Here is a 27,182-nt window from a genome sequence, read left to right on the forward strand (position 1 = left end):
ATGGAATAGTATTTCATGCCGTATGGTACTGCATATTTTTTTATCATGTCATGCATACTGCACTTGTGCTGGAAATGTCTAAATTGTCAGTTTTCCATTTTTTTTTTTAACTCTCAGGCTTTCACGATGTCAGAATGGATAAATTTGGAATTATTAAAAGAAAATTTGATATGACATGTCAGCACCTATCTGCAATTGTTTCAGTTGAAAATATTGTCTTCTCGTCTATGTCGAAACAAATGAAATGTATGATTTACAATGTAATGATCCATATTGTCTGTGTTTACTTGTACACAAATTAGTTCATTGCCGGTCCTTCCAATTTCCTCTTCCGAAAGATTCCGTATCATCGTTCTTTATAGCAGGGATCCTCCTCACATGGTTTACAATCGACGGGCTCAGCAATGTACACAAAATCCGATACATTTTACGGTGGCGCATGATTAATCAGACAAGCAAGATATCTATGCTTATCGGGAAGAGAAAATGTTTAGACAGCCTGAGTAATAATGGATGATAAATTACTGTGCCCTCAATTTTATAGATGTATTTCTGCATCGCGGGACCAGGAAGTATACTCTGATAACCTCCCATTGAGATGAGCCTGCAGATGGATTTTTGTGGTGAAATTATGGCCAGTGTTATGCAGTCTGATGACGGAAGTCTGTGTTGTGTTGGCTTATATTTGTACCGATTTTTTCTTTGTATTTTTGAAACAGTTGAACAGTTTGATTGCAAAAGGAGTTAACTCCATATGTGTCAATTCAAGTTATTTGAAGTTAAGGTCGCTAAAGAACAAAGGAAAATGTTTATGTAAGAAAATATGGAACTGTTTTTATCATAACTTCAAGAATATTCCTTGTTATGTAATAAAGCGAGGTATCAGTGGAAAAAGGTTTTATTTTGCTCTATCTGATAATGGACTCACTGTAAAATGTTTAAAAAATGGTACTTAATCTGTTTTGCAACCAGACTCTCCATTTTTTTGTAAGACGAAAAAAAAGGTTTTAAAACATCTTTGCCTGCAGATTGGTACTGCAATGTTGTGTTTATAATAAAATCATTGTATGATACCAACAAAAGGCACATATTTTTATTTGAGAAATTTAATTGCAATAACATGAAGATCAAATTTATAATCTTTTTACTTTTGCTTTGTGTTTGTGTATATTTTTTACAGCATGAACTATTTAAAGTGTTGCCCATCCCCTGAATTGTTGAAATCACTGCATCAGGAAGGAATGTGAAAATAGCTTACACTGCAGTGTCACTATAAATTTTGGAAGTACATAGATTCCACTTTCTGAATTCTCCAAGCTTGGTTAACTCTCTTCATTGTTCAAATCCACAAATTCATTCTCTGATTCAAGACAGTGTTTAATACACTTAGTATGTTGCCTTAAACTACAAATTATCAAACTTTACCTATCAAGCTGTGTAATGTTAGAATAGATACATGAACATTGAAACAATTTCGCTGGCACTATCATATCCGCGGACAAATATGACAATGCTAGGTAGCATGCATGACTCTGCATGCATCTCAGATTCTTTACACTGGGAAACATTGTCAAAATAGTGCTGTAGAATTTTAGTACATGGTACCTAGGCGTTTGTATGAATACTGTTGATGGCTTCGAGTCATAGCTAACGCGCTACAAAATTATCGCTTTCATGCCATTTTTACCAGAAAAGATGGTATGAAAGGCACAGAAATGTATGCTGCAGAAAATCCTTTCTTTTCAAGTTCCCAAAGCATGTATCCACTTTAAGAATTAGATAAAGGTCATTGATATCCTGTGTAAATGTCAGAGTGTAGCTATTACTCAAATGTTGTGGCATGTTGAGCTAATGATTTGTCATTTGTCTATGGATAAAGTCCTGGCTTCCATTAGCCGTGGATGTAAACTACTTGAAAATTAATGCAAGGAGACAGTTAACATAAGGGGGGTTGGGGGAGTCATGTCACTTTGAAAGTAAACATACCTAAATACATGGCACTTCTTTCTTGTGGCACTCAATTTATGGCCCTTGTGACATGTTTGCATGAAGGAATGTGTGCCTTTTGACTGCTTGCTTAAAACCACAATAAGATTTCCTGGTAACTACCACTCAAAAACAAAAATGAGAAATACATTTTTTCTTGGGGGGGGGGGGATCCAGTGAATGAGTTTCAGAAATTTAGATTTCAGGGGGTTGCCTGATTCTATGCACTCTTAGTCATTATCATTATTTTTTAGAATGTCGAGTATTGGGAGGCTTTGAGAATTTTGAAATGTTTGTTCCATCTTCAAGATGACTTTACTCACAAAATGATTGCAGTAAGTCAAACAAAACGTTAAGAAATGATGCAACCAGGATATCAATTCTTTTTTCTCAATACATGAAAAAAAGAATATAGCAAATATGTTTTAATGCAAATAATGAAAGACTTGTGAAGTTATTCATTTCAGCTTTGAAGATAAAGGTTTGTTTGTCTGTCTCCCCTCCTCCCCCTCCTTTCCTTCACACACTGTCTCCTTTCTTCTACACCCCCCCCCCAAAAAAAAAAAATCTTAGTACTGCATCTTCAGCATGGGGATAGAGTCTGTTTTATTTCCTGCAGCCAATAAACATCAATCTGGTATGATAGCAATCCCAAGAATGTGTCTTGAACACAGTTTGATGCGAAATTCTCTTGTGTCAGTTGCTCTCAGCATGGTAACAGGTGCTCCACCCCTTCCTCCCCCCCCCCCCCCTCTTGCTCCACTACCAACCCCAGATTGAAAGGTTGCTCTTGGTGTTTGCAATGAACTTCAATCACTCACTATCACTTAACCCGTTGAGGACAGGCTGATTTTGCTATTACACACATTTCCCATAGACACCTGGTCGAGTATTCTTGGAACTAGTCTTCATTGGGTTAATAGGGAGATATCTTTGATAGTTGGCTTTAGTATTACCAGTACAATGTATTTCCTTTTCCCTATACTACTCTTAGACCCCTGAATGGTGATTAGCTTCACCCTGCAGCTGATAAGATTTACAAATGTTAAACAATATAGGAATTTCATCTCTTTGTTTTTGTTTATGTCAGATCATAAAAAAGATAAAATGTTGTTTGATACTTCCAGTGGACTTAATCATAAGGCTGATACTTGGATTGGTAATATTTCTGAAAAAAAAAATCAAACAATATACTTTCACATGAAAGTTATGCAAAATAATGCAAGCAGAGCTTATTAATGCTCTTGAAAGTGTGACTGCCTTATCTGATAACATGAAATGTTGCATAATATACAGAATCAAATTGGCTGTTTCATTCTCCTCATGTCTAGCCACTCAAAGCGAGACATACTCTCGTAGCGATACACGCTCATAATGTGTTCTCTCGTAATCTGCAACACCTAAAAAGTGGATCTGAATCCTTCAAACATCACGCAAACTGCTTTACGGTGTGTGATCATCGTTTCTTGGCCCACTTTCGATCAAGCAAAGGACAGTGGGAAGTAACTGGCTTTTGATATTCCGCCATGAACAGAGTGAATATTTCACAGCTCTCTCATGAAAAATGGCAAGCCAGAGTACTTTATAAAAGCCTGTAAGAACAAGACAACATGATAAATAAGTTCTCTTATAGGCTTATTGCAACGTCTTTCTCTGGAATCACACTTGCGAGTTTTCTCGTAACAGGCTTGGCATTGCAGTTAAGTTGCCATGGTGCCCTTGTTTTATGGCTGATTCCACCATTAATCATCCTCATCGAGCCAGAAATTGGGTCATTATCTCTGCCTTTTCAGTGCCATCCCCAGAAATCAATGTTTGAACGATCAAATAAAACTCCGGGTGGCGCCAAGCCTAAGTGCGCGATAGAGATATCATTTTGATAGCTTGTCTATATACTATCCCTGGAGAAAAAAAAAAAAATCCGCTGCCTTCCTCAGATCATTTTTATACACCCTAATCATTGCTTCATGGATGAAACCCTCTTTTTGTTTCATCTGTCTGCGGATTGCCATTTCAAATCGGCCATTATCAAGATGAGAACTTTGCATCTCAAAGGTGGTCTAGGCAGTATACTGTACTTGCATATAAGATACATGATTTGTTCAAAGATACTGTCAGGTTGGTGCCAAATGACAACAACAAAAAATGAATAAAAGAACTTACAAAAAAATTGATATTCACCCGATGATTTGTCTGGGGTTCATATTTAAAAGTTTCAATAATGTATCAAGGCTTTTTTACTTGGAGCTGGGTGAATGTTACAGCTCTAAGTGATTGCTTAGGAAAGTTTCGAATGCTGTGGATTATGTACGACTGATAAAATGTCAAAACTATATTTATGCGTTGTAGGCTTGAAGGATTTGAGTTGGTGTCGAATGTGTTGTAATCGATGATATCGTTGAGATGTTCACCATAATGCCGATTTCTAATCATTATCTTGCAGCACAACTGTCATACATGGATTTATTGTTTTGTGCATGAGATTTTTGTCACATATGCAACCAATACCTTACAGTGATGTCAATAATAGAATCTTACACACAGCTCGATAGAACAAATATCATTTCACATGCAGTAGTGCACAGTTCAAACGTAGCTAGGTCATTTTCTTATTTTTGTCAACCCACCATAATGCAAAATTTTTAGCTTTGTGCAGAGATGCCAAGTTCAAAAAACTTTTATGAGTGAGATTTTTATGACTCGGCGTCTCGGCGCTTGCGCGCATGCGCATGGGAACGAGGAGGGTGTCCCCCTCCCATGGTAGGGAGCTTTTTTAAATTATTAGCTCTTAATGCGATCTGGTGCATACTTAAGTGACTGTTTTTTACTATATTTTGAAAGGCAAAAGGGAAATATACCTTCAATGGCAACTATCACTCTAATCCTTTGAGCTATCTATGCTCCTTAATTTTGGCCCAAATTGCAGACTTCACCAGATGCGTGAGAGAAATGGGTGCCATGCGTGAAATGGTGAGACAGACCCTAAATGCTTGAGTCTCACGCATTCTGCGTGATCGTAGATTTGGTAGCTCTGTTTGTGCAGCACCTGACTGTAATTCAGCAGTTTTGTCAAATATTCATATAAGATTATACATATTTGTACTTTATGGCACAGTGGTTTTAAGGTTTACCATGTGTGCAGGTATTTAATTTGATATAATTTTCAAGATGCAGTTTATAGTTCAAAGGTGAAGAGTTCACATCATGTTGAATTTTGATGGGATTACCATAAAGATACTGTGCATATAAGGGTATGAAATGTCATTCTGTAGTTACAAATGTACCCTGAAATTTGCTCTTGTTTTCCAACTGCTTAGATGACTTGAATGTTGGCTTGAAATATCTTATCTATTTTTCATCCTCTTGGTTTGTTTGTCTTCCTGTACTTTTCAGTCACCGCTTACAAGTTGAGTTTGAGGAAAACAGATGTGTGAGGCGCAACAAGCTGCAACGATATGAGTCCAAGATAATTACGTAAGTGAAAATGCCTGGTAAAAGTGATGCAGTGACATTATTGGCTGTTGGATGAGAAGTGTTGTGTGCAACAACAACTTCGGGATGTGAGGTTTGAATTAAAAGTGTGCTGAAAAAGTGCTGATACTCACCTAGAGATCTGTAATAAGATGTATATGTAAATGTGTGGAAAGATACATTGTACTTAGTTCTATAAAGAGATAGAAAGAAGATTGAAAGTAAGCTGCAGGGGTTGGGAGACTTGCCCCCCCCCCCCCCCCCACATTTTTTCATAATACATGGGAATACATAGGGTCTAACCACTTGGCCACCCCACCCCCCCCCCCTCCCCGACACACACACACACACTTTTTGTGGCACCAGAAAGTTGCACTGAAGGCCATTTTTTTTTGCTTGTTAGCTGATGAAACCTGGAAGTGGCACCAGAATTTATAAACTGGGCACCCTTCCCCACTTGTAATAACATGGCACCAGCCATGAGCTGCTCAACTGCACCTTATGTGGATTAAAAGAAAAAATGTCTTTAGATAAAAGTAAAAGGCTGATACAGTGCTTGCAGTTGCAGTCAGAGAACGTGTGGCAGAAATATGCGGGAAACTTGGAAAGATTTTTTAAAAAAATAGAAACAAAATAGATCGATAAATCATAGTTGAAAATAAGTTTGTTTGTATAGATGAACAGGTTGATAGATGAGTAGATGAATTTTTGAATAAATTGAGTGAGATGCTGATGGATGAAAAAAAAAAGTATGGTGGGCTAGTTGATGGATTGATTTTAGTATTAAAAAAAATGTTATCATGGAGAGGGAAAGAACAAGAAACAGATACATATTTGTGACCGTGCACCACAAAGCGAACAAAAAGTCGCACACACTGATCTTGACTTTTTCATATTTTCTGAAGGAGCAAGTCTTCTTCTACATTATGTTAAAATTTGGGATCATAAAATAGGTAAGAAAGTGTGTTTTTTAGCAGTTTATCTTGAACTTTTTTGGTAGAATAGTGTGATTGGTGTGTTTTTAGAGTCCCCTCTTCATTTCTTAAAAACCTTGAACATACTCTTCACTTTAAACTCAAATAACTTTTTAAAGGATGATGTTACTGCTCTGAAAGTTGGCATCAATTATGAACAGAATGTGTTGATACGGTACTCTCAATTTCAGTTTAATCTGATAATCCCTTCATTGTTGTTACTCTGGTGGTTTACATCCTGTTTTTTTGTCTCATTCATTGCGCAGCCAGCACGGCTTGGTACAGATTTAGCGCCTGAATAGACACTGCACTTCAGAGCCTCTTTTCTCAGTTCACACTTTTCCTGAGTGTGTGTTTTCTTTCCAATATTTAGATAGGTTAGGAGAGTTCATTTGATTTGAGTTATACATCATTTTAAAGCTTAAAGTCTGCTCTTTTAGAATATGCTCTTAACTAAAATTTCATGTCTGGCGACTTTCTGTGCGTTTTGTGATGCAGGGTCACATACACGTATGTAGTGGTAGCCCAACTTGCTCTCAAAAAAAAAAAAAAAAATGTGAAGAGCGCATGTGTTTTTATCTTCTTCTTTACTTGAAGGGGGGACCGAGGGAGAATACTGGAAAGAGGTCGATTGAACTCATATTATTTTCAGGAATGGATTACAAATAGGATCCAGGTAAAGGCTCGAGACTGCCTATCTCATTTAATAGGCCATAGCTGTCGTAAAATGATTCCAATTGTTTACCTGATGTGCCATATAGGCCCCTCGTACGGATCCGTTTCTGTGTCACCTCCACATACTTCCTAACCACCGGCCACCCAGCTCTTTCGCCGTGCTGAATTCCCTCCCCCACCCCCCCCCCCCCCCCCGACCTCCGTTGATGGACGTGGGGCAAGGGAAGGAGGGCAGGCCAATCGCCAAACGTCATGTGCGAGAGAGTCGCGAGTGTTTTAGAGTAGAGTGCCCCCTCGAAAAAGGTTGACCTGCTTTGGGAAGCAGCAAGACAGTAGCAACGCAAAACAGGCAACGCCTGCGTCACGCTGAATCTTTGCAGAAGTACTGCTGCATTTGCCCCCTCCCCCCCCCCCCCCCGCCATTTAAAAAAAAAAATACAAAAATCATTGTGGTATGAATTGACCTCTCTCATAAGTGAAGATCTTGCCCGAGATACTTAGAATTGTTCTCACTTGTATTTCTACTTCGTGGTACTATTTTGTATTTGGGACAATTATGAACAGTGTGGGCTAAACCTACACGAGGTGAGGCGACATACAATGTAGTATGGAATGCAACCATTTGTGTTGTGTCTGAAGGGAGTATGGACTTGATTTGCAAGCAAATTCCTGTCTCACAAAAATTGCTTCTGTTGTCTACAGTATGGAGTGCTGGTAAGCTCGGTTTGATTTTAATGTTTTGTTTTGTTTTGTTTTGTTTTTGATTAACAAAGAAAATACCTGACAGATAAACTTGCTGTTAATAAAAAAAAAAAGTGAATCAAAGGAGTGGCTGACTAAGCCCATTTGGACAAAATGTTGGACAAGTTGTTATCTCTTTGGTACAAGATACCTAGTAGAGCAATGTTCTGAAGAAGTCTAATTCACATAGTTGATAAGACTTAAAAACAAAAAAATCATTGGTTTCTTACCTGTCAGCAGTAGATATGAAACAATACCGTGACTGGATGATACCTTTTAAGTGTAGACCTTGCAAATTGCAGTGTAAGGATAATTTCTAAACTCTTTGAGGTTTTTATCTCAGCTCTCTTCTCGATGGAGCCTGTGACTTCAACACGCATTCTTTGATTATATGGAGAGAAAAGTATAGGTACAAATGTGGAACATTAATATGTACATATATACCTGTGCCTGCACCTTCATTTTTCCCACTGTCATGGAAAAGATTGTGGGAAAGAAGACTGATTTTAGCAAACAAACCCACTGGCTATCTTCCCCCACCCCCTCCTCATCTATCATTTGTTAAAACTTCAGTTCTTTGATTCATTGATTTAAAGCTGTCAATGTACAAATTTGTACCTAGATTTAAAACAAGGGAGGTTTAATAGTCAGTGTATATTTTGTTTGAAATTGGTACATCTTACGCACTTTTCTCGTTTCAATTAATTTGCAAGTTCAAAGTGTTTGAGATGGATTTGAGAGTTACTTTAAAGGGACAGCATGACACCTTTATGAAATCATCTTGATGTGTGCTTTCAAATTCATTACTGGAAAAATGGATTCTGAAAAAGATGTCATACAAAATATATTTTAGTTTTGACAGCTCCGGAAATAAATCAAAGTGACACAAAATGAGTGAGATGTATTTTATTCAGTCCCTCTTATTTGTAAGCAGAGGAGGAGTGGGAGTGGAGGGGGATAGAGAAAAGGGGAATAATACTTACCTACACTGTAGTCAAGTAAATACACAGGGTGGCCTGTCACCAATCTGTATGACTGGCTGACTGTCTGGGCACCACTGTAGACTTTATAACCAGCTTCTTCCATTCCTTCTAATTTTGAGTTCTCAGGGCTTTTTGCTATATATGCTGTTCCAGGCAAGGTCAGTCCACCCTTAGATGTTGTCTTCCCATCATCACCTTTGCATGCCTCTTCGCCTCCCTCCCTAACCCCTTGAGGACAGACTGATTTTGCTGTAACATGCATTTGCCATAGACACCTGCCCGAGTGTTCTCGGGACTCATCTTCAACGGGTTAATACTGATCCGTGTAAGATAGTCTTGACCAGTCCAGATGATAATGTGATGTGCCCATATGTCTTCTGCCTGTGTCTTTTCACTGAAGCCGGGATGCCTTTGTATAACCCAATGGCATTTCCAATTCTGGTTTTGACTGCAACATTGGTTACGTGATTCCTATACGAGATACCGACAAGTTTTTCGGAAATATTTGATATACATCTCACATCAAGATAAACCCATAAGTAACACGGCAAAACGGTATATCCATGCTGGGTTGGTACGACTGTAGTGTGGAAGAAGAGAGAGTTTGAAATGGAAAGAGAGGCAAGTAGGAATAATTCGGTGTTTGCTGTATGTTTTGAACAAATTATTGCTTAAATTTGTTTTCAATCATCATAAACCCATGGAATTAGAAAAAAACAAAGTAAAACAAAACAATGATAGTATTCTTGATAGAATAAGAGATGTGCCGTAGAGGTGTGTGCCCCCAATTTGATATTTCCATCAGGTATACCTTACTCACACTGCCCATCACTTCCTGTATGCAACATGCAACGATGCTATGCAATACCTTGGGGTGCATATCTTGCACCGGGCGTGTCACGCCTCAATTAATAGCAGGTGGTAGATTCCGCATACAGGTGGGGCCCCTCTTTGAATCAAATAAAGGGGCTCAGAGATGACAAAAATGGAGGATGAGGGTCGATGTAGTCTTGTATAAAAAGGATTTAGTCTTTGATATCGTATGAAAAGCGCTCTGTGATTTGTTTTCTTGTGTTTGATGCTATGAGCTGACAGTTTCACTTTCTAATGCAAGACATTCTAAATCAATCTGCTTCTCTACTCATGTTGTTACATTTTTAATGATCTTTATATATTGTATATTACTGAATCCAGATCAAGACAAAACATTGTCTGAAAAGGTAGAATCTTTGCTGATGAATAGATGGTCACTTAAACTAATTTTGATGTTCTTTCTTTCATTTCCGAGGTATGAATATTTTGGTATACATGTCCATGAAAGATGCCAAATTACTCTGGGCATGTTAACATATTTTGAATCAGTTGAAATCATGGATGGATTTAGAATGTTTGAATGAATAGAAAATTATCACATTTCTTTAACTTTTCAATCATACTGCTACCAAACTTCATAGCAAGTGGAATGACCTGGCGGTTGCCATAATATTGCATTTTTCCTATTCCATCATCACTGGAAGTAATCAAGCTGATGGGAAATGTACTGTTCATTCTTAGGAGTATCTTTCTGTGGCTCAATCTAATGCCTAAAATTGTATAAATGCAGTGTTTAGTTGCAGAGGATCGATAGAAAGTCACTCAGATATGTTCATGAGAACAAGGCCCACGTGTTGAATCACACTCTTAAGTCACTGACCATAAAAGCTGCATACATTAACGAACTTAGGAGACAGAAGCAAGAAATGAAGTACAAATGAATCTGACCCATGTGCTTCAATGGGACTTAATAAAGAAAGTGCCCTCAAACCTGAATGTGCTGCTGGGGAGGGCTAATTACTGAATAAGCTGTTATTTTCACGAGGGTTTAATCTGCACGAATTTCGCGAATCACTGACTGCGAATTTAACAGCATGTAAAAATGCCACCATACACTAGGCCAATAGTGCACTTGCGATAAGCCTTGATGTTAAATTGCGAAAACAACATCTCGCAAAAATGTCCGTGACCTCCCCATTCTCGAAAATATCTGTACGCAAAAATAATGGCTTGTACAGTACCTCATTTGAAGCTTTTGATATGGTAGTTTCAGAACATTTTAAGCATTTCATATGGGTTTGTTTTTGTGTTTTTATTTTAGAGACGAATGATGCACATTTTGAATATGAAAGTCATAACACCCAGATACTTCACTTTTATTTCCTGATGGAAATATCGAGAGGTACATTGTAAATGTATCAAATGGAGATTATAATCCCCTCATTGCTGATTACCGGGTGTTGCAGCCCCAAACTTAGCCAAGATTTACGATTTGCAAACTTCCTCCCAAATGTCACGAGAGTAGTAGCTCTTGCATTTCCGTATAGGTAAAGGATGAGGGTTGATGGGATATTACCGATGTTTATATTCTACTCGGAGAAGCCTATGGGGGAATTCTGTCAGTGTTGGGGCCCCAAAGTCTCAGCCAGGGGGGTAATCCAAGCACCTTCTCCATCTCAACAGCCCCCCTTTCCCCCCCCCCCCCATCCCTCTGTCATCTCATCTCTTTCCTTGTGTCTATTTGTCAGGCTATCAGGGCTTACTCTGTTTTTCTTTTTCTGTGTCCCGTGTACATTCAGTCTCTCTCTTTTTCTTTTCTATCTCTGCATCCTTCCTTCTTATTCTCTCGTTCGATGTTTGGCTCTCACTCCTCTTGACTCTGTTTGGCTGACGACGCGCAGGTAGAGTGTCGCCCCCGGCGACGGTGATTCACCGCCGCTCACCTTTTGGGGTTGGCCGTGTTGCAGGTGATTTGCATCAGATGCGGCGGTGGCGTGGTCGGCTCTCAGTGGGGCGAGTTTAGGGGTGAACCGTGGGGCGAATTTCGGGTGGACATCTGAGGCTCTTTTGAAAACTCCCTGCCATGCTTGCACAATCTAAAACGAAGGGCTTTTACTTGCAATCTTATTTTTCCTGAATCCTTCACAAACTGAAACTGCCTCATCTGGGATGTTGATATTGATTCACATTAGAAGGTTATCACAGTTTCTAATGAGATTGCATACTTACCAACTATTGTAAAATGATTGTACTTTAGAATTTCTAATGGACCACTTAAACTCCTATTTCTTGCCAGAGTTTCAAAACTGTATGTCTCACCTTTTTCTTTTGAGATAAAGACTGACATTTGGAGAAAAGTTTAAATTAACATATTTTCTTCTTAATTGAGAATTCGATATGACATATACACAGTTAATAATCTTCTGCCTATGATTCGCAATATGAACATATTCCATAAAAATTTTTAGCTCAGAATAAAAACAAGACATTAACTGCATATACTGTGAAACACAATATTTTCGCAGCATGACATTTTTGGGAATTGGAGCCAGCGGCCTTTTTCGCTGCATGAAATTTTCACGATTGCCTCTAACATTCAGTGCATATAGTGTAGCCAAGAACTTTTGTGTGCATTTTTAATTTCGCAAATCGTGGCTCTCGCGAAATTTACGAAATTAAGATGCATGCGAATATCCCTCATTTTACAGTAATTTGATTGCATTATACGAATATATAGAAATTGATGAATTGTAGTCATTCACCAATATCAATGTGTGATTGCTATTAAAGTAACGTAAAATGAGCATGTTTTCAGGAAATGTAGCTTGAAGGTGAGCTTTATGATGGGTGCGGTTGTGACCCCCATGAACTCCACTTCATCCCAGCAGCAGATCTGTTTGATCCATTTCAGGAAACTATTAACGGTGAACAATGCCCTGACCCCTTGTTGAACTCTGAGATGGCTTATAGATACGTTGAAATTTTATAAAAGCCGACTGCATTAACTGCTTTGCTGGATTCATGACAAATTTTCCAAGACACATTGTAAGAAAAATTAAATTTTAGCTAATTGGAGAAACCTGGAGATGATGTAGAGGTCATTGTTAGCATAGTTCATACTTTGCCAGGACAGGCCAGTAATGCATTCTTCTTTAGCCCTGGTGAGCTGTAGGGATCATTTATCATCCGGTGTGGATCATGTATCATCCAGCGTGCATTGTGCCTTAATTTTTCACATTTTCTGCTTCTTCTTGAAAAGCCCATGATGGATTTTTACCTACGTAGCATCCCTAGGGGGATAAGATTTTTTTTTTTTTTAAATGAACACCATGCCCCCAAATCAAGGAATTGTATTAATCTTCTTCTCCAGAATCAGAAGTGATAGAGCTACATGTATAGTGTAAGTTTGTGGTATCAGTAAGTGCAATGGTGACTGTAGTTTCAAGTTTGTGTATAGCGGACCCTGGGGTGGGCGTGGGGGATGGGGGGGGGGTGGCTTTAAATTGGGGCCCACTGTTCAAATTTTCATCTTCTTGAAAAAGCATGGTCATATTTTCACCAAACTTGGCAGATATCATGCAAGAGTGATTAAATGAGGAACTTAACAATTAGCTTCTCAAGTTATATAAAAAGTATAACTTAAATCAAGTTTCACTATTAGATGCTCAGGGATTAATTACGTTGTCATCTTTTATACAGGGCTCATCATTAGCAGTGGCCCGGTAACCCGGGGCCACTAAAGATTCATGTCTGGCCACCAAATTTTCAAAAAGGCTATCTCTTGGTGGCCTAATGGGGGCAAATAAAATTTTTTTGTATTTGCTTTTATTTCGGGCGACCAAAATTTCAAAATCAAAATTTTAGTGGCCCAAGTGGGCCACCAGAGAAAAAAACGTAGTGTTGAGCCCACTGAACTCCATATTGGAAGTGACGTTACGCGCAGTGCTCGAAGCCACCGGAAGTGCTTTAGTTGGCGCTGCCATTTTAGGACTCCACCTTTAGGCCCCGCCCACTTTACTAAACGCTATTGCTTTGCAGATGGTACGCAGAAGAAGCGCGTTCCTCAGTGGAAAGTCACTTTGGTGTAAATTATGGGGCGCCAAGTATCGCATGGGCTATTTCATGACAAAATGCTCTTTAGTTGACAAAATGAACATGTACTAACAAAACAACTGTTTTTTGACAAAATGAACATTTCTTCAACGAAATGACTGATTTCAAAATGCAATTTTGTGGACAAATTACACATTTTGTAACGAAATAGCCATGTGATTCTTGGCACCTTATTGGTGCCCCATAGCAAAGTCCCAAAATGGCCGCCACCGGCCAGCACTTCCGGTGGCTTCTAGCTTTTACCCACAGTGCAACACGAGCGTAGTGGCTTTTCAGTGTGTAGTGCGCGCTAAGTGCGCACATCAGCGCCCCTTCCACAATAGAGTTCAGTGGTTGAGCCCTGTCTTATACTCTCCATGACATCTTCTAAGGTTTATGTTAAAGTAATGATGGTGCAGACTTTTTATGACATTCAATTTCACACCATGCCTGCAAGTAAACATGTATTTCTGGTCCTTTTGCGTTTTTCTTCCTAGCATCCAGCGTGCGTGGAGAAACTACAAGCGCAGGAAAGTTCGTCTCTCTCCAGACAACGAACCAGACTCGGGAGATGAAGATGACGATGACAATTTAGAGGAGCATGATGATCGGGACAATGACCACGGTGCCGATAAAGAGGACGACTGTGACAGTAGGAGAGACGCCAACGACGGGGACGATGTAGACCGCGACGTGAACGGTAACCATCAGCTTCCAAACAGTGACAATCTGAACATTTCACAATCGAACCAAGCGAGGGAGCCAGAGGGGACCGGAGACACAACGGAGGGACAGCAACAAGACTCCTCTTCCCAGTGTAAGTTCATTCTGATGTAATGCTGCAACCCAGTTGCATTACCCCAGCAGGGTAAAGGTGTTTTTGTTTTCTGTCAAGCAATGACCACAGCACCAAGAGAAATGGTTAATTTTTTACAGTTGTCGCCTTTTTTTTATGCCTCCGCTACAAAGTGTCTTATGAGGCATTATGTTTTCGGCTTGTCTGTCTCTCCGTTTGTCCGTAATCAATTTTGTGGACAAATGTATCAAAGGTCAGATGAAATTGCTGGAATCACTATTTTTCCATGTTGTGAAATTGGCTCGAAGTATTATGAAAATTGGCATATTGTGACCAAATAATGATTATTTACAAATTATACCAATCATTTGAAACTGTTGTCCCACAGTGGCAAGATGTATTGCAGACCTATTGGGAAAATAATGCCATACGGTGCAGGAATACCAATCGCCATAGAGACATTTCTCATTTTCTGGGTATCAAGAAAAGTACAGTGAATGTATTGGGTGAATGATCCTTGCTGAGTGTCTCATAGCAATGTGGTGCCCCCACCAATGTCGGGAATGTTTGAGTAAGACTCGAACTATGCATGCCATTGAGCGGCATGCAAGTCTTCGAAATGGATTTCTAACAAGAAATCGATTGTTGAACCGAGCTGATGTCAATGCCATTTCATGCACAGGAAGCGTACAGACTAGACAGATAAATGTCAGAAAATGGCCTCAAAAAAAGGCCTCAAAAAAGACCTCAAAAAAAGGAAAATTATATCTCATGAAAGTCTGCCATCATACTGTTTTGTGAGACTATCTCCAATATTCGAGCAATTTTGAGGGGAGCTTATCACATGAGAAAATGAGACAGCATTTCAAGGAAATGAAATGATAATTTATGCATAATATTGCAAGTAATTTTTAGCAATTTAGTTGTGTGTTTTTTTTTTCTTCCTCGTAGTAACTTGAACAAGGGTTGCCTTGCATGCACTTTACTCCACACAGCCTCGTTTGCCTGTAGACCCTGTGGCCTGAATTTAACATTTCGTTGACGAAATGACTGATTTCGTAACGAAATAGGCCATGCAACACTTGGCACCCCATACAAACTATGGTCTTTGTCCATGGTTTAAACCATGGACAAGATTGTACCACCTTCATGAATTCAGGCCAATGTTTTGGTCACATGATTGCTTCTAGTCAGCTGTGCTGATGAGGGCTGCATTTTGTGCTCCAAGCTACATGTATGCAAGTTTAACCCCCTTTTCATGGGGACCTGGTGTCCCACACGTTCATTCTAGGGGGAATGGTCACATTTAGGAGGCAATGGCTTAATCTAAATGTAGAGGCACCTCTCAGAAGTAGACTGGACAGCCGTTTTCAGATGAGACAAATTCATTTGAAACTGCCACTCGGTATAGTTGCATTCACGTGTGTCCCCTTCTGCAGCGACATTCTTTAGACAAAATTGTAATTGAAATTGACCCATATTTGACAGCCATGGAACTAATTAAAAAGCATGTGTTTACTCCAATTTTCAAAAATTTTTCAAGGAGAGACCCATGTTTTGTTTGTTGTTGTTGTTTTTTTCTGGGCTCTCATCACTACTAATGGAATTTTCACCTCATAACTGCTGGAGGTGTGTAGCTTCTCCGTGCTCAAGGCCCGGTGTTGTGCCCACGATCCCCGCCGCACTTTGGCGTAATAAAAAGGGAGTGATATTTGACTCAATTTGTCACACTGTCGAATTTAATTTAGGCTACATTAAAGCCTAGTTGAGAGGGAGGGGGGAAACATGTTTATCACCCGGGTTGCACGCTTGCAGTGGTGTGATCCCACGCAGGAAAAGAAGCAGTGCATTATCACGCCGCTTTGCACGCACTTCGAATACCGCCACCATCCACAACCAAAGCAACGTCAGCCAGAGATTAGTGACCAGCGCATTGATTGTTCTCATTGCTGAGATTATGGGATGCAGCTTACTGATTTATCATAAACAGGGGATTTTTTTTATATACTCTCTGTGTATAAGTGAAATTCATTGAGGTTTATCACCTGAAAGTCAGCTGAGTTGGAAAAAGTGAAGTTGGAAAGAGTTGAAAAAAAATAAGAAAGTTGTGATGAAGTCGAAGTCTCCCACATATGCAAAGAAGATCCTCCACGCAGGGGGGAAACTGCTCTTGTCCCAAGTGTCTTACAGAAGGAACTTATGTAGCCCCCCCCCCCCCCCCAAAAAAAAAAAAAAAAAAAAATGCTAAGAACTGCTTATAAATCCAACAGTGGTGAGCTAGTGGAATAAACCGGAGTCAAAAGGGGCTTGAGCTTCCGATCAGAGCAGAATCTTTGTCAGAGGCTCAGGCCCCTGTTGACTCCACAAAAGGAACTTCTTGGTGACGGAAAGTGAAGATAATCAGGAGTCAAGTTGTTTAAGGACCATATCCTTGAATGTGCAGTGAAATATGCTCTACTTTTAAGTCAAAGTCATCCATTTTTTAAGAATGCCCCCTAAAAAATACAAGGAAAAGTAACCAAAGTAATATGTGGGCATGGTTATGACAACTTGTATGTCACTGAAGGAATAATCAGTGACATTTTTCTCTTCTTTAGTACCTCACTTTGGGAACTGATTGATTGTATGTACAGGCTTAAAGACAAAACATGCAAACTGTGACTAACTTGAGGGAATGAATGAATGAATGCTTAGAATCAGGTTTACATTCATGACAGAATAAATCTTATGCTGCCTGATAGAGAGCTCAAAATGAAGAACTAACTAGCAAAATTTTCCCCTCCTGTAGTACCTCACAATGGGAACTAATGATTGTACAAAAGTTTCAAGACAAAACATGCAAACTCTGACTATTACTTGATGGAATGAATGAATGCCTTAGAAGGTTGACAGTCATGACAGAATAAATCTTGTGCTGTGTAATAGAGGGCTCAAAATAAGGAAATCTTCCTTTATTAGAATGGCAGAAAATGTTGAGATTTATACCAAAAAAAAAATTTAACTGCCAACAGCCCTTCTGCAACACATATGGTGACGAGGTTGGCACGGTAAAGCCAAAAATGTTGCGTTGTGTGAATTTAATGAGTTTGATTTGATACACAGCTTTTATGCTGCCACAAATGAAGAGATGGATATATTGTTTTTGATTTCAATGAAACGGAATCGCGAGAGACAACTGTTTGTGATACTGATGAGATACACATCAGATTTCATCAGGCTCGGCCAATTTGAATCGGCAGCATCATGTTGGGCTTCAGCTTGCTTCCAAATTAAAAAACCCCAAGAGGTTCAGCAGGGAAGAATGCTTTTGTTGGTGTTGTTTTTTTTTCTCTCGCCCCGAAAGTTATAAGTTTTATTTAAAGGTCCTTTTTACCTTTGGGAGCACTAGCAATTTAAAAAAATGTTCAAGATATCACTTTTGATGCATATGTGTAGGTCAGTTGTATCACAAAACACCCTACCATATAAAATTTTTGCAATAAAGCCTAAAATATAAGGAGATATCACTATTTTTCTCATTAAACAATAACTGTAGATGGTTTAGTCTGGAAACATTTTTACTATAACTATTGTTCACATTTTGTATATTTGACAATACTTAACATTGATTATACTGGTTCAGATTTTTACATTCATTGTTTCTATCCCTAACTCACATTTTAGAACTATTTTGAAGCAATAATGATGCTAGATTTTTGTTCCATCTGCAAATGGTAAATTATGCCTTTAAAAGCCAAGCCTGGCACGTGGAATTTTTCCTACGCAGAGTCTGATTACTCCGAGTGTACATGCATGTAAGCAATCATGTCCTGAATGCATCAACATTGTCGAGTCCCATCCCCCTTCCCCCCCCCCCCCCCCCGAAAAAAAAAGTCTTCCTTCTTCTGTAAGTGCAATAAGGAAGCAGGTGATTGATTTCATCCTAATTGGAAGATGCTGCCGAAATCCTGCGAAAGAATGTTGTTCACTGATCAGGATTGAGAGATATGACTGCGCGCTGTTAGCATTCTTTTCTTATATTTCACTTATACCTGCCCCCATTTCTTGACTTCTCCATGAAATCATTGCCTTAAGGAACCAAACGGTGTTTTTTTGCATTCTAATGTGGGTGTGAAAATCTCATAGGAAAATTGCTAAGTTGTACTCCCTACTGCTAATAGCATTGTAATATGTCAACTTTTGTTGTCGTGTGGTAGGTACATGTAGCTCTACTGTACCCTTTCCGATCCCTCTCACTTACTCCCTTTTTTCCCCGCTCCATTTTCTCCCTAAATGCCTATTTTCGCTGTCATCAGTGAAAAACAATTGACTGGCAATGGCAGATCCAGGCGGGGGTGCACCGGGTGCACGCCCTCCCCTTTATTTTTTGTGAAAACAAAAGAAATAAAAAGAAAAAAATTGGGGGTGGGGTGCTTGCGCCCCCCCCCCCCTTTAATTTTGTAAAGGCGGGGCGCCCCCTCTTTACAGACTTCCTGGATCTGCCCCTGACTGGTAATTGTTTTGCTCCTCGGTCTATGTATTTCTTGATCATGTGTTGTTGACAAATGTGACCCGCTACAACAAAATGATCCTAAAGTCGGGCGAGGTCGATTATTTGAAAATTGCATGACACAATTCCCTAATCTTTTTGCTTTAAATTGATATATATAACACGTCTCATGAAAATAATCGGCTGCGGAGATATCGATGTTTAAAAGAGAGCATGTCAAGACGTCTGGGAAATCACTGTTTCGAGAAAAGCGCCCTAAAAGTTCTCCTTGCGACGCAATCACAATCAAGAGACATGCAAGTCAGTATTCACCTCCGGACAATAGAAGTTAAGCCCTAGCAACCCCCGAAATGCTCATTCAAACACAGCGTCCGCGGTCTCCTCACCGACCAATCAGTGACCAGGATGTCAGGAGAAGCGGCTAGGCATAGTGCAACCCGCCCGCACGCACCAGTCGACTGGGCAGTGTGCGAGCTTCACGCTTCAGTTAGCGGCAAGCGGCAAACTGACCAATGAGATCACCCTGGTCGTTGTTAGGGGCGGAGCCTATGTGTGGCGCTCAATCCAAATGTTCGAACCAGTTTCTGCTTCGTTGAAACGCCAAAAAAACATGGCCCAGAAAAAAGCTATTTTTTGGTCTTTCCTTTCATCATTTTGCTTCATAATTTCGACAGATGATAGAAGACATGTCAGACTCTAATAATATGTCAAATTCAGAAAATCGTAAGTTTTGACCAATTTTGATGCTCTAACTTCAAACTCGATTTTCACGGCTTCAACCGTGCGCGACTTTAGGACCATTTTGTTGTAGCGGGTCACAAATGTTTGTGTGATGGAGGGGCTTTTGCTTTTTCTCTCTCTTTTTTTTTTCTCTCTTTCTTCTCCATCTTCATGTCTGAATGATTTCAATACATTTATTCCCAAAGTGTGCATCTGAGATGTTTCAGATTGTTTTTGTTATCAGTTTTTAACCCATTGAGGATGAGTCCCGAGTATACTCAGGCAGGTGTCTATGGGAAATGTGTGTTGTAGCAAAATCAGACCATCCTCAATGGGTTAAACAGCTATAATGCAGTAAGCAAAAATATACATAAAATATCCACCCAGTCCTTTGCTGGAGCTTAAAGACATTATCTGTTATTTATTATCCACTTTCCTTTCAAATACCTGGAAGTTTAGTTTTGCTAGTTGTGTGTTTAGAATCAACTGTGGGGGATATGTTTAGAACTAAAAAGAAAGAAGAAAAAAAATATATATATGTATAATATATTGTACCTGCTTTAATCTTAAAGAGTGCAAATAGTAGAAAAATAGTAGATTTTCGTGGAATGCGGGTGATACGATGTGATACAACCTTTTTTGAAATCTATTCAGTTATACAAGAGGCCTGGTCTACAAGATATTTGTTAGCATTTTACCTCCAAGATGCCTCAAAAATGTGAATTATGATTATGCGTCCTGTTCTCTCTTCAATCTTTGATCTGCTTGCTTGCACACATGACTGCATGCTTGCTTTGTCGTTGGTAATAACACAAAAAAAACAACAACAATGCAAAACAATATTTGTAGTGGGTCAGGGGGTTCTTCTTGACTGTGACATAAAGATGTAACAAGACAGACAATTCATACTAAGAAAATATGTGGCCGAGCAGTGTATGCAATTACAGACTCGAGGCATTGATTTCCGAGGGCGCTCCTCTTTTTTTTTTTCAAGTTTGTCAATGAGCGTTTGCCCCCCTGAGGGCGAAAAGAAGAGAAGGAAATACTTGTGCTGGATTCAATTTTTGAGGGGGCTGCCAAAAGACCGTGGGGCAGAGGAGACTTTGTGGCAGAAATTGAAATTGATTTCTGTCACTGTTAATCAGATTTCTCCCGTCTGCCACCCCATTTTTGTCTGAAGAGGAGCAGGAATAAGTTGTGGTGTTGAGACAAGAATACACGGTGTCGCCATATTATTTGTGACAAGAGGTGTCGGTAGTTCATCTCTTCAGAATGCAATTTACTCATCCTCTTCTTTTGCCCCCTGTAAAAAAAAAAACAAACAAACAAAACTGGTTTCTTGTCTTCCTATTCTGGTTGGAAGGCAAAATTTAGGGCAGCACTTCAAAAATCTCAGTTCTAGTATTTCAAAGCATGTCTGTGCTCTTGTTGCTGTGTGTAACATCTTGAATCAAATATGATTTTCTACTTTAAAGACATGGATCTTAGCCCGTGACTGCTTTTTTCCGGATGACCTATCAGTCTTTGGCCTAGACCTGTTGAAAGTGTATTCTGTAATTTGATGTTTTCTTTCCCTAACAATTAAATGCTTTGATATCATAACCAGACAAAATCATACAGTTGTTATTTTGCTGAAAAGTATTCTTTTTTATGCACAATGTAGAATTAGTGAGTTTAGATGTTGTTTTGCTTTGATCGATCAAGGAATAAGAATTATCAGAACCATAATGCGATATCTTGAATTGACAAAAGAGTTTATAGGAGTAAGTTTGCATACTTTGTAGAGAACTTTATACTGGTTTGGCATTGCAATGGAGTCATTTGTTCTGATCTAAAGAAGAGATATTGAGTAATGTATATCCTTGTCTTATGTAAGATACTTTAAAACCGTAAATTTTCATGTGCATGACACTTTTGTGAATTTTGCAAGGAAGCATGGTCTGCAAAAGTAAAATGCATGCAAAAGTTTTTGTCTACACAATCCAGTACATGTAGTAAATTCATTATTTTTTAATGGTCCACACTGCGAAAGTTTCATGTCACGAAAAAAGGCTGTCAGCTCCAGTTCACAAAAGTTGTATGCTGCGAATGTTTCTGGTTTTACAGAAGCTAGTACAAATAGGAATATACATGCACATATTTTTTTAAACATTTTTCTAGTGGGTACATGTACCAAAATGATAATTTTTGTACAATATTTCTAATTTTATTTCCACTTGCCAGCTGGTGACAGCCAATCGGAGGCCATCATCATGTCATCGCTAGGGGGATCCAAGCGGGGGATCTCCATGCTCCACGATCTCGGCAGCAGCGTGGAGCTCGACGACAAGGCATGCTACGAGACGTCGCCGGAGACGCCGGACAAATGCCGGCGCATCAACCGCCTGAGTCTGGCCGAGGAGCTGGCGGCCATGGAGGAGAGGATCATGGGAGATCCCATCGACTTTGACGCGCAGAATTACGAGAGCGACTATTACGCCAGCTCCAGCTGCGTCACGTCTCCCGAGGGGGAGGGCACCGAGGAGGGCCAGCATGTCGGGAAGCGGCCGGAGGTTTCGCTGTCCAGGAACCACGGCGGCAAGCAGACGCCGAGTCCGGATGAAATAAGGACTACAGAGGGCTCTCCTCACATTGAATCGTTTGACCAGAACAAGAACGCCAACGACTTCAACGCGAATGCTTCCCAATGCCTCATGGAGGAGACTGAACTCACGGAGGCCCTGGCCAAACTGAAGCTCCGGTCCAAGCTGGGGACCGCGTACATGGACAACGAAACCTTGTCGAGTAGCCTTCACCTCGGCGAGGACTTGAGCACGAGCCAGGAAGGGGTAGTGACCTGCGACGACCCCTGTCCCGTGCCCCACTCCACTACTTCCTTGGTGCGGCACAGTGCAAAGTCGGTGACTCACAGTCAGATTCCGCAGCACTACCCACCAGCCACCAGCACCGCCTCCACGTGTAACCGCGGCACCAACACGCAGACTCTCGTCACCAGCACGCAGTCCGTGACCTCGTCCCCCTGTGCGCGTGCCACGATCCCCTCCCAGGGGAAGAAGCTGATTAGGGAGGGTGGGGTGCTGTCGCGAACGAGCAGTGGGGGAAGTGGAGGGACCGTTGGCGGGGAGCCGTCCCTGCCCGTGTTAGATTGGGACTCGCTGGAAAAACACCTTGCAAAAATGGAGAAGGAAGAGGAGCAGCAACAAAGTGCCAAGCAGGTCAGAATGAGTGTGCTTGATTCTCTTCTGGGGTAACAAAATTTGGGGAAGTTGAACCCACTGATGGGTGTTGTGGGGTACACTTCCTGCAAATTTTGAACCCCTTCTGCATTGTAGGTAGGATTACTTATACCTTGTGCTGATGCAAACATTGGCAGAAGTCGACTATGTTGTTACAGTTGCCCCATGTGGAAAGTGTGTCACACCATACAGTGTGCACACAGAGAGGTGTATGATCTCATTCTTACATTGTGCAGATCTAGTGCCCTTTGTTTGTTTAAGTAGTTAGAATTTACCAGTCTTATAAGTCAGGATTGTAAATTCTTAGTGGTGCAGACGAGTTGATTCTACAAGAAAAGTCATCCTATAGTGTGCACTTCCATGTTGACTCATCTGATCTGGTAGCAATAATGACGCTATTCCCAGCAATTCAGCAAGTGTAAGTCAAGGTACATAAGACTGTATATTGGGCCTGTTTCATAGCCAGCATTGTGCTGAAGTATCCCAGTGCTCTTTGACTACACTTTAGGGAAATTAATCTCTCCGTAACGCATGCAAGTCGGATGGAATTAGCCCTCCGGTGACCTGTGCTTCTTAATTTCATTACTGTAGCACACAAGAGTCTTGCTTTTGGATATGATCCTATTAGGGGAGTTATGAGTGTGATATTATGTGAACAGGTGAACTGCAGGTAGGTATATACGCTTGTAGATTCATGCATGACATGTCTGAGATGTTCTAAAAATCCGACATAATGTGGTTTGTTACCCTTTACCTAATAAGAGCCAACTGTGCGATGTGGATAAAATGCTGTATCTTGTAGTTGGAGGGTTAGCTGTGGTGTATTGCATTGAGGCTTTATACATGTAGATTTGATATGCCAGAGGAGACCATTATAATGTGCCTGCAGCTGTGAGATATTGTCATAGACCAAGTGACAGTTGCATAGTGCAGGATCAGTGCAAACAAATTGATTGGTTACTTGGTACATGGCCAATTGCATGTCAAAGAGAAAAACAAATTACTGTATGTCATGTTCAATTAATGCATTCATGGAACAATACAGGGGCTGTGCAAGTCCCTGAGTTTGTTTTTATGATGTGTATTTTTTTTCTTTTTTTACCATGCACAATTGACTTGAATATTATTGTGCACACAATGCATTAGAGAGTAACATGAGGGTCTGCATGAATAGAATTTGAGTTTAGTATCAATAGTCATGGTCAAATTAACAATTCTTAAATAGTAACAGCCAGTCAGATTTGAGCTGTCCAGTTTTAGCTACAGTAATCCAAAGTAGTGTCATTGTTACAGACTGTCCTTTGTCTTATTTGACCTATGGCTTTGTTTTTTTTTTTTTTTTGTAATATGATATAAACAAACTTGACAGGGAAATGATTCAGAAGTAGGTTACAGTTGGCAGCAGAAAGTCACTTCCTTCTTCTGTTTCCTTCTAAGAAATACATTGGGTAGTTGTGAAAGTATGGACGTACTCTCAAGCAGTCATGTGGCTACTGCAATAACAAAATGTACTTTCATGCTGTACAATGTGCATGAGAGCAGCTTCCGTGGAGTGTTCGGGTATGTGTCTGTATCAGAGTCCAAGTGCGAGGCAGATCGAAAGCGGCGCGAGAGGAAATCATCATAATTGAGCAATTCGCTGAGGAAGGAAGTGGCGTTCTGCCGTGGTAACACTGTCAGGTGTAACAACATTCACGCCAGGAGCTCGGAGGCTATAGCTTGCTGTAATTTTTATGGTTTCCCTTGCCATAATTTGGGCTAGTTTTCTGGAGCGCTGGTGCGATCGGCATCTACACATACACGCCTTGATTGCCTACGGGGGGTTTTCCCCTCCTGTTGCACTTCTGTGGCATTTGTCTTCCCAGTGTGTTGGAACTTTATACCAGCCAACAGCCATGGCAAGTAAAGAGGTCTGTCACAACAGTTTTGCTTATTCACTTCCGCGTGTCTCAGAACTGACCAAAACTGAAAGCATCCTTCTCCATTTGACTGTGATGTGACTGTGCGTGTACAAAACTACTTTGAGTAGGCATATACAGTTTGTATATGGTGATACAGCAACCAAACGAATTTGTAACTTGTAAACTTGTCAGGTCAATGAGAATGGATCAATCAATTAAAGGCTAAATTTTGATCACCAGAGCACTCACAGATTTGTATATATTGAAAAGTATAACTATGGTCTCTTAATTGTATCGGGTTTTAATCACTTGTTATCAGTACTCAACTCTTAGTGCGCTCATACGTTTGTCATTGGGGTAGTTGTTTTACTGTCTTTTTCCATCAAAGATGAGATTAGGAGATTAGATTTTCAGTGTGCATTCTGCTGTATTTACATACTGTACCAGTGCACATAGTGTAGAGGTCAAGTCTATCAGAAAGAATCTTGAAATTGATAATGTACATAAGTTTGAGATGACTGCCAAAGCACTTTAAACTTGTTTCATCACCTGTGGTATATGTGATAATCACTTAAGGTCAGTCTGACAAATATTTCTGTATTTGAAATGTAAGCACATTTGTAATTGATTGTGAAACATTATGCTATAATGTCGACTGGTTTTGTAATTCTTATAAACTTTTTTTTAGTATTTTATACTAACTTTTGCACTGTACTGGTATTGCAGAAGAAAAATATGATGATGTGGAAAGCAAACTAGATTTCACTTTAAAATAATGATAAAGCTCATTTTTGTTTTCAACATTTGAAACTGATTATTTATGTGTTTTTGTGTTTCCTCATGCGTTATTTTCGTAGACTCAGAAAAACTCGCGGCAGGAGATCCTGCGAAAGCTGGCCATGGGCGCAGACGAGGAGGCCGAGGGCGACATTTATGGCAAGGGGCGGGACAAGCTGTCGGCCCGGCTGCAGGGCGGCATGAACCTCCAGATCTGCTTCGTGAATGAGAACCTGGAGGAGTCAGACGAGGACGAGGGGTCAAAGGCCGCTGCGGCAATGGCCGCCGCCACAGCCAACATCCCGGGACCCATCATCGGGAACCGGGACAGCCGCCTTCTCTTCAGCCGGGAGTGCAGCGCCAGCAGTACTGGGAGTGTAGCCTCACCCAAGGCAAGACTACAGTGTGGCTGAGTGCTTTCTTGAGTGTGGAAAAGCTGCGCCATCACACAATTTTCCTTTGAATGCTGTACATATATATTATGATTCCTGCTCTTGATTAGTTATTAGAGACAGAATTGCACATGAGCTGTGCATTAACCTGTTGAAGACAAGTCCCGAGTATACTGTGGGAAGCGTCTATAGGAAATGCGTGTTGTAGCAAAATCAAACCATCCTCAACGGGTTAAAGAAATGTGTAAAGTCAAGTGTAAATGTTTACTGCTCGTGGTGGGTTGTCTCGAGACAGAATTGCCCATGAGCTCTGAATTAAAGAAATGTGTAAAATGTAAATGTGTAAGGAACCATCTTTTCACATTGCAAGAGAGACAACTAAAGCTGTCCTGCAGTGTTTAGAATAAACTATTATAAATTGTCTACACAAATCTGTAAAATGTACATCAAAATATAGACCTACATATAACCCCCCCCCCCCATGACAATGTGAACATTCTGATTTCAGTATGAGGAGCTGAAATGTACATTTGTTAAAGAAATGTGTAAGGTGTTAAAGAAATGTGTAAAGTGTTCATGTTTATTTCTCTTGGTGGATTGTCACGAGACAGAATTGCCCGTGAGTGTAAGAGTGTAAAGATTCAATGGCACATGTAAAGTCATGGTATTCTGCATGTCTCTGTGATTTTGTGACCTTTCCAGGCTCCGTCAGTAACCTTTGAGGACATCGAGGACTTTGAGTCGAAGAAAGCCCAGCTCCAGGAAGAGGCGAGGATAGCCTGGGCCAAGGCTGAGCCTCTCGCCAAGCTCCAGATGGAACTAGAGAGACAGCAGCGAAAAAACTCACCCACGTCAGAGCTGGTACACACACACTGTATACCCTCCCTTTTCAAACTACAGAGTTCTCATATGGATATTTGCCCCGTATAGATATAGCACACTTTTTTTGTGTCTGTATGCCCTTATGTTGAACCTAACCTTGACTCTAACCCAAAGTCTAACACTTACCCCAATCTTTACCCTAACCCTGTCACTAACGTATGTTTAGCCTGGGAGGTGATCGTTCTTGGGGGTAGTTGTCCTGATATGGCTAAAATCATGTATATCTACAATGTATACGTAGGTTGCAAGAATAC

General features: G+C 40.3%; 1 protein-coding gene across 1 annotated transcript in view; it reads left to right on the forward strand.

Annotated features, from left to right (window-relative positions):
* Positions 1-27,182, forward strand: part of LOC139721344 (uncharacterized) — a 129,768-nt gene that overhangs the window by 92,079 nt on the left and 10,507 nt on the right. Inside the window, exons 5-9 of the mRNA XM_071632660.1 lie at positions 5,380-5,460; positions 14,233-14,552; positions 21,964-22,955; positions 25,735-26,046; positions 26,749-26,907. Coding sequence (XP_071488761.1) covers positions 5,380-5,460; positions 14,233-14,552; positions 21,964-22,955; positions 25,735-26,046; positions 26,749-26,907 — 1,864 coding nt within the window. The remainder of the gene's footprint in view (positions 1-5,379; positions 5,461-14,232; positions 14,553-21,963; positions 22,956-25,734; positions 26,047-26,748; positions 26,908-27,182) is intronic.

This window comes from Diadema antillarum, unplaced genomic scaffold, assembly GCF_040938485.1.
Source record: "Diadema antillarum isolate AM-2024a unplaced genomic scaffold, OU_Dant_1.0 scf00000141, whole genome shotgun sequence".
NCBI lineage: Eukaryota > Metazoa > Echinodermata > Echinoidea > Diadematoida > Diadematidae > Diadema > Diadema antillarum.